Genomic DNA, 16,640 nt, shown 5'->3' on the forward strand with positions numbered 1-16,640 from the left:
TAAGCTTTCCATAAATATTTACATTCTTTATTGTGACTTTATACTACAAATATTTAATTGGAGTGTACATTCTTTTCTTATGTCCCTCTCTTTTTACATGAACAAGAATGTAATTAGAATATCCGTACTCATCTCCCAGATTACGAGGGATGTCATTCTATCAAAAAAGGTGTTATTCCCCATTTCTTCATTCAATGTGTAACACGACTTGACAAATTTCACTTCCCATTTGGAACAATTTCTTATTCCTATTTGTGCGTGGTTTATCAGCTCTACGGATCGAATGTAAGGATACGACATAATTTTAAAGAAACATTGAATTACGATGAAACAGGCGATCGCCACGATGGAAAATAATCCCAAAACGGTCAAGGTGACTTCATGCTAAGATGTTGCAAGAACGAATAGAGAGGTACTTTCTAACAGTATGACAACCATAATAATTACTGGCATAATTGGGTCTTTAAAGGCATTTTTCTGCAGACGAGATAACAACTGAAATCATCTGTAGCGAGGAAGTAAGATTGCTCCAATCCAACCTCGTGATTCAAATTCTCTGCAAGACAAATTAACCGCTTTCATACTTATGCTTTTGAACTAAAATTGTTCTTTGGTACAATGTTTATTTCAGAGTTACACCTGATATGATTTTGTTTCAACCAATTTTTTGACGAGTTTTTTGACGAAAAGCACGAGAAATCCACTTTTTAACATTGTTCGGTATGGGGAAAAGTCCGAAATATGTGAAGAAAATATTCATAAAATCGCCTTATAACCATCGAGTTTTCAACAAATTACCACAAAAATATTATTGTTTTTGAGAAATTTTGGTGTAATTTGTATATTTCGTGGTCAACGAAACATGAAATGCTGCATAAATGTGTGTACTTCGTTGATAAGAGGTTAATATCTATGATTGTCCCTTACGGATTTATATAAAGCTAAAAGTAATACGCTAGATTTTGTTTCCACATAACAACCACGTAACACATAAAAACGTAAAATAACTGGTATCTTAGATCGCTTCTAAAGTGTTGGACACTTTTCTGCATAAAATGCCATGGTTATGGAGGTAAAAATTGGTGATATACATATTTACCTTTTGAACTCCTTTAGGATAAGCAGTTGGACTTCGATAGGATACACCAGGAGAGCGATCATCGTAAAGACTAACGTACTTGAGACCAGTGCCCCCAAATATGCTCCCAGCATGGCGAGAACCACATTTATCAAGGAATTAATTGTCACATCATCCCAGTCGTAGCATGGCAATAATGCCATCGACATAAATGCAGGCGGCATACAAGGTTTTAGGAGGTAACCGAAGAAAACCCCGGCTGGTGCTGTCACAACAGATTGAATAGCAAGAAATGAAATTCCAAGAAAGTAACGAGGAAGGTAACCATGGATACCTGGTAAAAACATTATGTACAGGTTTTATTTGTGACGACTTAAAATGCAAAGGTGTGAGGTAAATGATTCAAAAATGGTTAGAACCCCATTTTTGAAAATTTCTAGATTTTCTAAAAATTGTGATTTTTTGCAATTTTAAAGATTCAGAAATGGCGTCATGTTTTCAAATTTTAAAAAATTCAAAAATGGATTTTCGAAAAGTTAGAGCATTTTGAAAAATGTAGCTTTTGGCTGAAAATTTATTTAAAAATTCCGCCACAGACGAAAACATGCGCATTCAGAACAACGAAAAAATACGGGTCAATAAATTACAGTAAATTAAAATTCAGTTAGTAAATTCTTACAATTTTCTCGACATTTTCTTTCAACATCTTCAGAACAATTCAACAAACAAACCGCCTCGTTACGGACACGGGAATAAATGCAGCAAAATCAAAACCATTGCGGAAAATATAGCCAAGAACAACGTAAGGAGGATTGATTTCAATTTGCCTCTTTGGTTACACTGTTCGAAATTGAGAGCTGATTTTGCAAGCATCCCAGCAAATAATCGATTGGAGAAAGATTCCTACAAGGGAATATACGCCGGGAAATATGTCGCCCTTTGTCAGCTTGTTCAGAAACGCGAACGTTTTTCTACCGAATCTGAACGGGAAGGGGTGAAGCACGTTTTCGCAACGACATGTGTAACCGACGTGTATGTGGAAGTCGTTGAAAAATCGTGTAGCAATTGTTGGCCACCCGTCTAACTATGCGAACTTGACGTGAATACGCCCAATCTTACTATTAGTCGGAAAGTGACGGATGGCCCTCTTTGCTCCTCTGCAATTCTGCAGCAACTCAAGATACCCAAAATCGGTGAAAGGCGGTTATAGCACTTACTATTCTTAGTATTATTAACCTGCCACACCCACTCTCGGAAGTTGCTTTCCACTGAAAAACTCCGCCAGAAGATGGCGGAAACGGTTGTTTGCATGTATTTTCAAACTGCAATATTTTTACTTGTAACGGACCTAAGGAACACCTGATCTGAAATTTTTTCGTTTTTACTAGTTTTGAGTAATTTTCAATGATTTCCCAACAATTTTGCGCGATTTTTCAAAATTTGAAATTTCAGTCCAAAAACATGAAATTTTTTTATGGAATTTAAAAAAACGCTCAAAAACGGTTGTAGACAAAAAAATTAGTAAACTTTTGGCGAATACCGTTTTCAAAAATATTGACCCGCCGCGGCGCTAAAAATCTCAGACCGTGCGATTTTTCCAACTTTGAGCTCCTCCCACTCCGCGAGGGGGGCGCAGTCGAATCGCAAATAAATAAATTTAAAAATCAATACCATATGGTACAAAATTTAATACCACCTAGTAATAAAATGGTTACCAGGTAGCATTATTTCATTACCGAATCTATACCAGGTGTGTACAGACGTTTAATACCAAAGCGGTAGAGTCACGTATTCAATACTGCTCGTGTTTTTAATACCCAGTTTCTAAGAGTGCACGCTAAAATGTTTTCGTGGCTTAAATTTAATAAAAATTCGGGTTAAAATTTTGAAGTTTAAAATTAATAAAAATTTATGAATTGTTGTTAAAAACGGTACTTTTCAAAAAGTATTTACAAGGTAAAAAATAAAAATTCTCCACCACAAGATTTGAACGCTCCTTACGGTCCAATTCTTCTTTTAAGAGTTAAATTGTGTCTCAAATTACCTCAAACTGTGTCCGACTTTATTCTAACCTACAGTCAGTCTAGGAGTTAGCTGCGGATTCACGGTATTTTACTGTGAATCTGCAGCTCTAAAAGCTGCGGATTCTCAGCTTTCAAGATAGGGAAAACCGTGAATTCACAGCTCGGAAAAAAATAATTTCCAGAGCTGTGAATCCGCAGCTTTTGAATTTTTAAAGCTGTGATTTCACAGCTTTTGAAATTTTTTATTTTGGTTTTTCGAAAATTTGAATTTTTGGAAAACTTTAAAAATTAACGCAGCGGACCAAAAAATAGCATACATTTTGCTATGTTTTTAATGCCAATTAAAAAAAATATTCATTCGTGCGAAGTACGAAATAATTCTATTTTAATTTAAAAAAATGACTTTACATAACTAATGTGCACGCTGGCACACCCGACGTACAATGTACACTCGTAATATCCAGAACGTATTATCAAGTTTGATTTTTTATTTAATTGTAATTTTTTGATATCCTATTAGGATATCAAGTTCATATTAAATATGAACTTGAAGCGTACAAATGAAATGAGGCTCCTCTTGACCACACCCCCAATACGGGGCAAAGTGAGATTGTGGCGGAATCAACAAATTATGAACGAACATGAAGTTTGTGAGCTGCATCCCACCTGACCACACCCCCCATATATGGGGCAAAGTGAGATTGTGGTCGGATCTAAACCATTTAAGGAGTATCATTAACTAGAAGAAAATGCATTAAGTCGGGGACGATACAGGTAGGTTGTGGTCATGGTGCGGGAGGCGAAATTCAGCAGGTTTAATACAACTCGAAAGATCCAAAATTTAACATTGCGTTACATTGGAAATATCTCGTTTCTCGACAAGAAAATGTTCAAATTTAACATTTGGTTTGCATAGGAGAAACCCCTCAAAATGACAGATTTTAAGCCGCGGAGAGAAAATCGTGAAAATCAATTACCTTCCGGAAATAACTTTCTCCCGCACAATGACTTTTTGTCTTCCTCCCTAGTTAAAACCATTTCAAATAAAACAATTGTCCTCTTTCCGACTTAAAAAGTTATAATGGTGACGATTTTCGAAATTTTCTCCCAATTGGACATGTAAATCCGTCAAAATATGAATTTGTGCGTTCGACCACCCCCACTCGAAAGGGGAGTGGTCAGAACTTAAAATAATGACAATCTTTGAAATCTTCTTATAATTTAAAATGTGAATCCGTCATAATTTGAATTTGTGCATTTAACAACCCCCACTTGAAAGGGGAGTGGTCGGATCTTAAAATGACCACGATTTTTGAAATCTTATCACAAAATTGACAAAAATTTACGAAATGTGCAAATTTGTACTATAACATAACTTACTTATTGCTGGATAACCATTCAAGGGCAGTCAACCGTGCTAACTGACTGTTCTGAAGTGAAATTTTCAGCTCTGGAAATTAATTTTTTCCGAGCTGTGAAATCACAGCTTTTCCTATCCTGAATCCGCAGCTAACTCCTAGACTGACAGTAATAGCAAATCCCTCTACCCAATGGAATTCTGTGTTTTAACAAATTTGCAAAATCATTGCAAAAATTGGAAACGAAGATTTGACATTTTAAATTGTTAGGAATATTAAATTATTATTTTTTAATTTCCAGAAACCCTAAACACTCTGGATTATGTATCTTCAAAAGACGTCGTAGATCTTCTTGTCACGGACGACTTTTTTGTCACAAACTGGAAACGATTCTACGACGATTTGCGAGCACCCCATCCGGATTTTGTGCAACAAGAAATGCTCTACAATTCTGGTGCGAGACCGTTTCATGAGATTCTCATGAAGATCATTGGATAGCAACTCAAAAGAATCCGCCAAGCGTCCGATACTTGTATGGGATACTAATCTATGTAGAATTCGTTAACCTTGCGGGTGGGTAAAATGTAATATTTCTGATTATTTTGTTAAAAAAGTCGTAGCTTTGTGCAAAATTATTTACCACTGTCTGGAAATGTTGAATGACAATTGATAAATATTTTTGGCACAATTAGTCATGAGATATCGCCACTGACGAACCTACGCAATATCCGCTCAAGTTTGAACTCTAACATGGTTCTGGAAAATTTAAGAGTTCCACTGTAAATAAAGTTGAGCAAAATTGCCACCAAGACAACAATTGAGTAAAATTTACCCCGACAAAGATAAAATTTACTCAAGGTTGAGCGAAAATCTATAAAAGTTGGATACATTTTAACTTTTATTGGGTAACTTTTACCCAATAGTCGTCTTGGTGACAATTTTACTCAAATTTGTTTAGAGTTTATACGAGAATACGTCACTTTCTGTCTCAAATCCTCCCGACAGGTAAATTAGACACGTATGAATATACTGACGGGGGGATTTGAGACTGAAAGTGGCATAGTTTCGTGTAACCCTCACATTCCGTACAACCATGTCAGAGATCAGACTTGCGCAGATGTAGGGAAGTCTAACATGTTTTAAATCTTGCAGAAAACTTGGTTCGAGTTTTCCCACCCACTACAATACTCCTGCCACAGCAATCCCGCCCAGCTGCGAGTCCAATTCGACCAAAACCCTTCAAGTTTGGCATTCCCATCGGAGACGTTTTGCTCTATCGGCCAATCGAAATGACCCAGCTGAGATACCACTTCAGCCTCAACCCACGCGCCATCGAGGTCACGGGAGGTCCAAGAGTGGGGAAAACTTGTCTAGTCAATTACCACGTATCGAACGACATTGACGGAGCATGCGTTTGGATCAATGCCCAAAATCCAGCCACATTTACAAATTCGTTTCTTCAATTAGCCCAAAAGCTTGAGATGCCCGCGGCGGATGGTGACTGGGGAAAACCCTACAAAAGGTTTACACCTTAATGAGCGATCGCTCCATTTTATTCGTCTTTGACAGCGTCACGTCACCCCAAATGGAATCCTGGATAAACCAATTGATCCAAGTGTTTCACCAGAGGAGTCAATCGTACCCTTGTTTTGTAATGATTACCCGAAACGCGGCCATGTTTTCGGGTGTTGGTGACCGCTTTCTGGTAAATCAGTTCCCATCGGTGCGGTTTTTGATTAAAGTGTATGCCCTCCTGGAGATTATGGGGGGTTTGGGATACCTTACGTTTGGAATTTATGGACCGAGGATGGACTATAATGCAAACTTTAATGAGGCGATAAGAGTCTTTGTACCCACAATAATTGTCGGCATGGCGATGTTAATACTTCAAATGTCACTCTTTCTCGGGAGGAGAATTGCGAGCAAGGTAAGGAATATTGTCAAATTTGGCATCTATCAAATGCATTCAGGGTCTTAAAATTAGCCATATTTTGAACTAATAAGTAATTGGTAATTAGAAGAATATCAGTTTGTCTAATTAACCAGTAATTAGACTTTAATCGCTATTAAAGCAAATTAATTAGACGATCTATCGCAAAAATTGTTCGGTTAATTGAAGAGTTTTATTGACTTTCGAATTAAGTAGTAATTAGAATTAGCTTCTATTGTACCAATTAGTAAGGCGGTAGAGTCACACGTAAATACAGATTTTGTACACTCTTAGAAACTGGTTATTAAAAAAAAATTAGCGGTATTGATATGTGACTCTACCGCTTTGGTATTAAACGGTTGAACTACCCTGGTCTAGATTCGGTAATGAAATAATGCTACCTGGTAATAATTTTATTACTAGGTAGTATTAAATTTTGTACCATATGGTATTAATTTTTAAAATTTATTACCAAATCATTACCAATGCGGTAAAGTCACATATCAATACTGCGTTTTACTGATTTTCATATGAGTGTAAGAGTGTATTTATGTAATCTGGTAAAGAAATGTTATCAAGAATATTTTTGCACTGCTGATTTCAGGATTACGAGAAAAACAAGAACGACTTCTTGTGCAATATATTTTCTGACGTGATGGCCGCCACCGTGTTCCTTGCCTTGATCCCGGTCGCCGTAGAGTCGATGTCGGACTTCACAAACGGCCAGATCTTACCTGTCTGAATTCTTTCAACTTTGTTGGGCATGAGTTTTTTTATATGGTTTACATACCTCTTCCAACTTTGTTATTATTTGGGATGTTTAAGAATTAGCTGTGTTTTAAATCAAACTTCATATCTAAGTTTTGTTATTGTACGAAACGAAATAAAACTTCGTGCAGTAAAATAAACAACCTGTATAAATAGAGTGTTTACGGCATATCGCTTTTTAAAAAAAAGTTTTTTGGCTGGTGGACGAATATATAATTGTGTAATTTCACGGATCCATTGCAATACAAATATCTGTCTAAATTCGCACACTAGTAAGAGCCAATTTTGCATAATATGCATGTCCGTATACGAAGTTGAAAAAAAGACTCAATATTTCCCTCCCAACTAGTGGAAAGTCCTTTTGGAAACTCTTAATTAATTCAGTTTGCATGGAAGCGGGAAGCATTAATTTTTATTTTCACTTAGGGGAATATTTTGTACGTACTCACATGTTTTTGCTGACCCCCATTTTTATTCAGCCTGGTGTCCTAATTTGAATTGGACGTTTATGTAAAAATCGAAATCATGGATTTTACCAGGTTTTTTATCTTCAGTCATTGTGTTTCCAGTCACAAAGAAATAATTGGAATGGTTTAATTAATTACAATTTGCGAGAGAAGGAAATCAAGTAAAAGTTTTATGTCATTTTTTTGGCTGATTAAGTATCCAATTTATATCGTTTTCTCTGAACATTCGTGATACACTCAAAATGATGCTAACTTTCCGATGGACAAAATTAGTAGTTTCACCTCAAAAATTAATTAACTAAATATGTAGGTATGTATAGTTAAGGAATTAATAAATATTTTTTTTTTTGAACTTACAACTCTACTTCCCATATTAATGGGCAGTTACGTAGAGAGGACTTAACTATGTGAGTGGGAGGACCCAAGGTGCAGTCACTAGTCCACACTCCCCCATCCCACGCACTGTGAGGGGGGTCACCCCCCACACGATTGCGACACAGACCGGAAAAACCCATTGGGTAAAACCGCTGCCACCAAGATTCGAACCCTGGCCCATTTGGTTCGCAGCCGTGCTCTCAAGCCATTAGGCTATCGACCCACAGTCGATATATTATTTAGCAATTATCTATAATATGCGGTGTGATTTTATACACACAAACAGTCGTATCTCTATTCCTTAATTATTGTTGAGTTACGCATTCGTGACATCCTCGATTGCTAACTTTCCCATGCACAAGATTAGTACTTTCACCCCAAAAATTAATTACCTAAATATGTATAGTTAAGGAATTAATAAATATTATGTATCTAGTATTTATTTAAAACATTCGGTATGATTTTATACATACAAACGTATCTCTGTAAGATCACGAAAGAATGGTCACAATCATCAAAAACACGTCAAACCGTACCAATTTGAACAGACTAACTTATCCTTAAATATAATCCCTCGTATGTACGAATTACGGTGCAGACAGAATGTGAAGCCCACCACTGGGACCGTGGACGAGATGAGAATTAAGATTAAGATGAGGACATCTCATGTTCCAAGTCCCCGATTAGTTGTGGATCGGTGCATATGTAAATATGTAAATCCGTGCTTTCACTCTTGGAGAAAGTGAAGCAGCCACGTTTACACATGTGCGATTATTTACTCATGTACATATTCCTCTAACGCTACATATTTAGATACGTATATGTGGGTATCGAGTATTAAAGTCGGCCCCGGGTACAAAGGAAGCATCCTTCCTTGCGGACTGGTCATTCTCTCAAATCCGTTCAGAAAGGGAGCACCTATTTACATAAATAAATAGCTATCTGTCCTCGCTTGTCTTCCAGGTGAAAGATGGAGAGAAAGTTTTTAATTTTTGTGATCCTGGTGGCACCCTTTGTCATTATTCTGGACGAAATTTTCGTTGTCCGGGATCGAATCTTGAAAGTATGTATAAACATAATTAAAATACATATGTAAAATTTATGTAAATTCTAAATTAAGTAATCTATACGAAATCCAGAGTTATTTTTTTTCTTTTGTGAAGTTAACGTTACCCTTTTGGATTTATTTAGTATAGTTTACATGAAATTGAGTTGTACTTGATGTCATTATTTCTAAGGGTGTGTGAATAGTAAGCTTTGTGGGTTTGAGAATAATTAATTTTTAAAAATCCATCTGATTTCCAGACGCGAGAAAAACACGAGGAGTAATTTCTTCTTTCCGATCAACTAGAAATCGTGATTGTAAAGCTTGTTTCGGTTGGAGAGGTTGGAGAGAAGAATTGATGCGAAGTTTGAGGGAAATGTCGTTAATTGGAAACATTATTTTTCTCATTAATTTAATCATAATTAATAATCATTTAAATAATATTTTACAAAATTTGCGCAACGTTTAAGTTAAGTTGCATACTTTTTTTAAAAAAATACTGTGTTGCTTATTTTATCACAATTTTTGTATCAAGTATTGAAATAGATTGAATATTTTAATTATTACGTTATAAATAAATAAATAATTCTTCAAATTTTTAAATTAGTGTAATTGTACAATGTAGTTATGCTCAGTATTTTCACACATCTAATTGTAATTCTATTTATATTTTGCGGTGAAATAAAACATTGAAAAATTTGTAGGTGTACGTACGAATTGTTATGCCGTGTTTAGAACGATGCACTGAATTATCTGTGTTAATGACTACATATTTACATTTATTCGTGGAATATAGGAGAAAGTTATACGTTTTTTTTGCCAAAATTTGCTGAAATAGCATCAAAATGTTATATGCAAATATCACTTAAAACATCTATATATGTATGTAAATACGTACCAAGTGTAGATGCCTATTTATAATTGGGAAATCTGAAAATGTCAAATGTGCAAATGATTACGTGGCAATAAAAAAGGACTCAAATTGGAAAGTGTCTGAATTACATATGTACGTAAATTAACGGGAACTATTTGCAAGGGTAAAATGAGTATTAATTATTTTACCATGTTTTTTATGCATTTCTTTCAATTTTAGAAGCCATTTATGTACCTACAATTTGGACATTGTGTCCGCATGATTTTACATACACCTCGTCGGTAGCAATCATATTTATCAAGGGAGAGACAATGATTCACTGGGCTCATGTGTCGGCACAACTTTTATGTACCCATAAAACGGAGTGGCTTGTTTCACGTGGTACAATTTACGGACGAGGGGCAGAGTGAAGGTGAAAATTTTATCGGATTGTTTTTTATATTTATGTATCGTACCCACGTAGCCCGGAAGCGGTTACTCGATGTCATGTTAAACCTGTTTCCCTACACAATGTGAATGTCCCCACGGCATCCGCGGCCAATGTGTGCATACATAAATACGTTACTGTGGTAGAGGTGGGTTTAAATTCATATGCCAGATTACGTAGTTTAAGTGAAAAATTTTTCCATATTTAGGGTCAATTCTTAGGTCAAGTGGGGGTCATAGGTGCGCAGCTTCCGCCTCCGGTGTAGAGGTGAAATGGGTTTCCAAATTATCCAATCCAATCTATGGATTATGGATGGATTGGATTGGATCGTCGGAGATACTGATTACCGATTACCCATTACATTTAAATACCGATACATTTAATCACAATGAAAGGCGTCCAGACCATGGCCGGGTTTATGCAATGCAAAAATAAAATAATGAAATCACATCAAAATAGTGCCACCAGTTCAGCAGTAATTTATTCATAAAATACTAATCAATTCACTTTAGTACATACCTACATGTAATAATTATGTCACTCAAAAAGAAATAAAACAACAAAACATCACAATTTAATTGTTCATAAGGACAGATATTCGCTCAATGTAAAGTCACATATTTAAAAAAGATGACCGGAAATAAATGTGAATAATGCTTGTGTTTGTTATGTATGTACACACACTACAAATTCTGATGGAGTGGCGTATTTATCGTCACTGGTATTCATTTTGTAAGAATTTACGGCCGAGTGGGTAATAAATAGTTTGTTTTTTAGTAGTAGCAAATGTTTTACGCTGTAACATTGTCAATGCTGGTTACTACCAGGGTTTCGTTTTTCCCGTCCAAATCTATATTTTCCCATGGTAGGAGGGAGAAACTGGATGAAATTGAGAAACAAAACTCAACTTGATGATAAAGAAAAAAAATTTGAAATTTTTGTGTCCAGCGAGCGAGACTAGGGCTGTGTAAATTTTAAGAAAAACACATTCAACCATACAGTTACAATTTTTAAAACGAGGCGGGAGATTGAAACTTGAAAATTACTCTAACCCAAATTTCTCCTCCGCTCGTTATAGGCAGGATTTGTGTCACCTTTGTGTAAGTCTGAAATTCCTTGAACGTATGTATGTAGGCTCACTTATGGAGGAGCACGGTACTTGCTGTGAATTAGTGAATAAAGCAACAAACCAGGTTATACGTAACCTTGTGACTACACAAGTCTGCGAGAATCCAACTTTTTATTTTATGTCAGGATCACATAAAATCAATCGTTACAACGCATGCAACCAAGGGGTGAAACCACTTTGTCAAAATGAATATTCTTTTTGAATGTTAGAAATCTGTTAAAGGTGACACGTGTTATCGGCACTTGTGACATGTATGATAACGTTAAATTGTATACCTTTACAGACAATTTATCATGTCAACCTTTTCGTGGACTTTCGTAACCTTTGACATCAAAATGGAGGTCAATTCGGGGTTAAATATTCTATCGAATCGACATAAATATGCAATTTGATCCCTACGTGACATTTTTAACAATGAAGGGTCTGACCTATGGAGCCCATTCTCAGCAGATCTGACCCTTGACCTAACAGACTATTCTTTCAAGTTTATACTGTTGTGGTTAAAAATTATTTGATAGGCAGGCAGACAGACAGACGGACGGACAACTTATAAAGGGGTCTCTCCCCTCAATAATTACGACGCTATAAAATGAGAGAGGCATACGAACATATTACATTACGCTTCATCCTTTAGAACCAACCCTTTGTATTTCCTGACATGCATGTAAAGTACCTTTGAGACATGCAAATACATGTTTTACGTGGCATTTCCTAGTCTGCTGCCAGATTGCATTGTCGAGTTTCCAGTTGAGTATAAGAAACAGACGGAGAAAGTTCATCTCTACAGCTCGGTCATCACCCAATAAATACGAGCATTCGTGATACTCAAATCATATAGAAATATTCCTTGAAATCTGTTGAAAAAATATAAAAAAAACATTTCCTCTATTTTAAATCGTGAGGCAACTAAATTCTGGGTGTAAATATTACTCACAATGCGATGGTGTGACGTGCAACTCTCGGATTTGGTTGAAATTTTAAAATTGAGTGGTCCAACTCAATGCAACCAAAGTTTCTTGAGGCAGTTACTGCGATGGTTGGGATTTGTCAAAATATTTTAGGTCAAAGTTGAAAAATGGGAGATTTTTTCCCTTTAAAAGGTATGGAAGTGTAGTTTCCTTCCTCTGCTTCGTAAAAATCGCTCGTTTTTCAACTTTGACCTCAAATATTTTGACAAATTCGAACCATCGCACAAGCTGCCTCAAGAAACGTTGGTTGCATTGAGTTGGACCACTCAATTTTAAAATTTCAACCAAATCCGAGAGTTGCACTTCACACCATCGCATTTTCAAATCAAATAATTTGATTTAATTAGTTATTTACTAGACAGTTTACTATTACAGGGTTGACCTCACTCAAGTTCCTCCACAGAACACATAATTTGTACACACCAAAATTGTGGGGAAAATTTGACTCAAAAAATGCTCTCAAAATTTGTGAAGCACATTTTACAAGCACAACAAAAACAACCTCCACCTCGCCGAGAGGATAAAATTCCTCCCCCGACGTTCTCCACAATTCGAGCAGAAGCAGAGGGCGGATATGCATCGCAATTGGAATACTTGCAAAACAACGTAGTCACGCCGTTCCTTAATCGCGCAGTGTACGAAAATGCGGGTCAAGCCGGGGAGAAAGTCCCGCCAGGAGTGATTCTCTATGGAACGAATATAAGCGGAATTGCCGCCGTCGCGACCGAGTTGTCACTTCAAAGTGGCGGGAATTATGTCCATTTTGTCGATGGGGACGAAACTGCGGAAAATATTGCAGAATTTTACAGCCCATACGAAATAGGAGGAAGGATAGTGGAAAATGCGTTCACAGAAGCGAAGAAATTTCACACCGCTGTAATTTTCTTGCCAGATTTGGACAACTTTTATGGCGGGTGTAAGTACTTCAGACTATTTTGATAGGGGTTACACTACTCTAAGACAACATGTATTAAAATAATAACAAATTCATATATGCCAAAATGGTATTCATATGTGATAAATACGAAGTTGTAATATTTAGCTCACAATGGAGGTCTCCCAACGTATGCTCACAGATTTGGACCGAATTAGTGTCAATCGATCACAAATCTAATCAGTATACAATTTGGTGGATATATTTGCATAAAAAGATGAGAAATGGGGCAAATTTGTAATGCAAAATTCAAAAAGTGTAAAACTGGTCGCCTTTGGGGCTCGTTTTTTTGCCCTTTTGATGCAAATATCTCCGCCAAACCTGTGCACTCGCAGATAAATAGTTCGTTTACAAATTTCATACTAATTAAGTCTGTGATCGATTGAGACTAGTTTCGACCAAATCTGTGAGCATACGCTGGGAGACGCTGGGAGCAAATTTTTACGGGAAGGGAAAATATTTTAAAATTGTGGCAATATTTTAATCATCCAGAAATCAATACCTGTGTATTCATATCAATATCACTTTTCTAACAGTGTACCTATCTATATGTCTCTTATTTATGAGACATTTCACATAATTTATCTGGTCAAATTTATAGTGCCCTACGAAATTTTATTTTCTTCCAACCAAAAATTATAATTTTCGTAACCTTACAATTTGCGACCAAATGATTTTTATATCCAACCAAAATGAAAAATATTAGAACAATTTATTGAAAATTTTAACTACTTCAAATTAGTTTATTAAAAGTTTTAAATTAAATTTAATAGTTAATGTGCGAGTTGTATGTTTTATGTTCTGGTTGTATTAAATATTTTACATTTTGGTTGGACTAAAAAATAAATTGGTTGAAAAAATTATTTCTTTTTGTTGGAAGAAAAATATTTTTCGTTGGACGGTTATACTCGCACCCTAATTTATTTATGAGTCGATAATATTTACATACTTTTAGACACCCCCACTGCCCTCCTGACCCAAAAGATGGACGAAACTCGGCACAATACTCTCCTCATCGGGGGCACGAAGGACAAAACCAGGGCGGAAAAATTTTCCTGGCGAATCAACAAATTGCTAAAATACGTCTACATTCCGACCTTCTTAACCCCCCAAGAGCGTCGAGAGGTCCTGCTCGGGGCCACCTCGAAATGGGGCAACGTCCTGGACGAGGACGTTTTCCGCTTCGTGGTGGACGGGACGTCGCCTCCGTTGGGAGAAAAGCGCGGAGTTGATGAGGATTTGCAGAATTTGGCTAAATTCGCGTACCGGCGGGCGGTTGAAAGGTTGCAGGAAAAGGGGGGAACTACTTTAGCGGTTATTGATAGGTCACAAGTTCACGTGACTTTGGCAGATTGGAAACATTCCTTGAAAAATGTAGACCTTCTGGACGATGCTGCTCCGCAAGGAGGATTTTTTCAATCCATTCTTGACGCAAGAATGCAAATGGGTTTAAGTTTTGAGACGATGAAAGTCATAAAATGTGCAGAAAAGGAGTTCGAAATTGGGCGAAAGCAAGTGCAAGAGTTGCACGGAATGATTTTGCGGGCAGTGAAGGAAGAAGGGAAAATTTGTCCTGAGCTGGATTTGAAATCTGCAACAAGTCTGGAGCAGGTTGTGGATGGAATTAAATTGTTTTGCACAAAGAGAAATGTCAACTTGTTGGAGGTGAGGGATGAGTGGTGCGAGGAGGAGGAGGAAAGTGTCGAGATTACGGTTAAAATTCGGCTCCCAATGAAGAATGTTAACGAGAAGGTGTAAAACTTTTATGAACAACCGGTATTTCTTTTCGTGCACAGGAAATGCGGGGGAAAAACGCATAAAATTAATAAAATTCGCTTCTGGCATAGGATGTCATATTTTCAAAAAATTTCATAATGGGGTTTAGATTATTTGAAATCTTGTTTATTTGCAACCTTTATAACACTATTTTTTTTAGATTAAAATTTTTAGATATGGACATATTTTAGGAAAAAAATTTTGGGACTAAGATGATGATGATAATATGTACCATCAAATAGCACAACAACTTCCTAACTAACCAATTATTTAAAAAATTGCAATATTTCCATATTATTTGCCATTAAATGATTTTTGTGCATTTTCATCTCGGGATTTTTGGTGCATGTTATTAAACGTTTAGAAACATTTTCGTGCTCTAATGTCCTGCAGGTGTAATTTAACAGGAGAAGCACTGAGCAATATGCAACTACATAATTAGTAAAAGTTCTTTATTTACTTTGAATTTTATAAATATCGCATTGTAATTGAAATATAAACACAACTCAATATTACTGCCTGCATAAATCTGAGGGAAGAAAAAATACTGTAGTGCACAAACAAACGGATTAAAGTTTTAGTAATCTGAAAACAATAAAGCTCTTTTATCTCAATAATAATAATGCGAAAATCTGAAAATTCGTATTTGTTTGCATAATTTCGTGCAAAAGTAAATATTTACTTTTGTATGCACCCTTTGAAAACTGGTATTAAATAATTCAAAAAAATGAAAAGTTGGCTGCTTAGACAAAAAAAATACTCGAAATGCTCAAAATGCGGTCGTTTTTCATCGAAAGACATCAGGTATTCCCTGCTTTTCAGCCTTAGATGTCGACTTCTTGCCATAATTTGGTAGCAAGTCGTCTCATCCCGAGCAGAGAACGGACTCTGCCGGGACCACTCTCTATGACATTTCCATTCCGTATGGATGGGCTCACCCTGTCAAGGATCGTGCACCTACCCCGTAATTACACAGAGCCAAGTAGGATTAGCAATAGCTTCCCGGCCGAAGGAATCGAACGTCTGACTGCGTGGTGACAGCCAAACCCGCTAAACCACTCGGCCACGGGGCCTTGCTTACACAAACATTACCCATCCGGTTACCATATAATTACCGGAAACCGGTAGGTCAAATTATTACCAAATCACTATAAATATGTAACTACCGTCAAAACTCAAACAGGAGCCGGGGGCTACTACGTATTTACAAAATTGGTGGCTGGGACTCGGCCACTACACACGTTTGAGTAAGGAGTTACAATAATGTAAACCGGAATTTCGAAAGACATAAAAAAAATTGATTCTGTTAAGATTTGCACAGTTTGTAGAGCTAATTTTTTTGAGTGTACATGAATCAATACTTTGGTTCTACTCCGCCCCTTGCCCCAGGGGGAGTGGCCCAAAGTCGCAAAATCCGAAAACTCGGCAGCGGATTTCTCGATAACGGAAAACGATATCGAGATCCTTCTTTAACCAAAAGTTTCCTA

General features: G+C 36.6%; 1 protein-coding gene across 1 annotated transcript; it reads left to right on the forward strand.

The window, feature by feature from the left end:
- The first annotated feature begins 12,810 nt into the window (after positions 1 to 12,810).
- On the forward strand, positions 12,811 to 15,747 carry LOC118433421. The gene is made up of 2 exons (XM_035845343.1): positions 12,811 to 13,359; positions 14,333 to 15,747. The coding sequence occupies exons 1-2, from the start codon at positions 12,897 to 12,899 to the stop codon at positions 15,133 to 15,135; spliced, it is 1,266 nt and encodes a 421-aa protein (XP_035701236.1). The 5' UTR covers positions 12,811 to 12,896; the 3' UTR covers positions 15,136 to 15,747.
- The last annotated feature ends 893 nt before the right edge of the window (positions 15,748 to 16,640 follow it).

The sequence above is a fragment of the Folsomia candida genome, unplaced genomic scaffold (genome assembly GCF_002217175.1).
Source record: "Folsomia candida strain VU population unplaced genomic scaffold, ASM221717v1 Fcan01_Sc051, whole genome shotgun sequence".
Lineage (NCBI taxonomy): Eukaryota > Metazoa > Arthropoda > Collembola > Entomobryomorpha > Isotomidae > Folsomia > Folsomia candida.

Coding starts and splice junctions, on each gene's coding strand:
- LOC118433421 (XM_035845343.1), top strand. CDS start 12,897: ATGCTCTCAAAATTTGTGAAGCACATTTTACAAGCACAACAAAAACAA. Junction 13,360..14,332: donor GGACAACTTTTATGGCGGGT/GTAAGTACTTCA, acceptor ACATACTTTTAG/ACACCCCCACTGCCCTCCTG.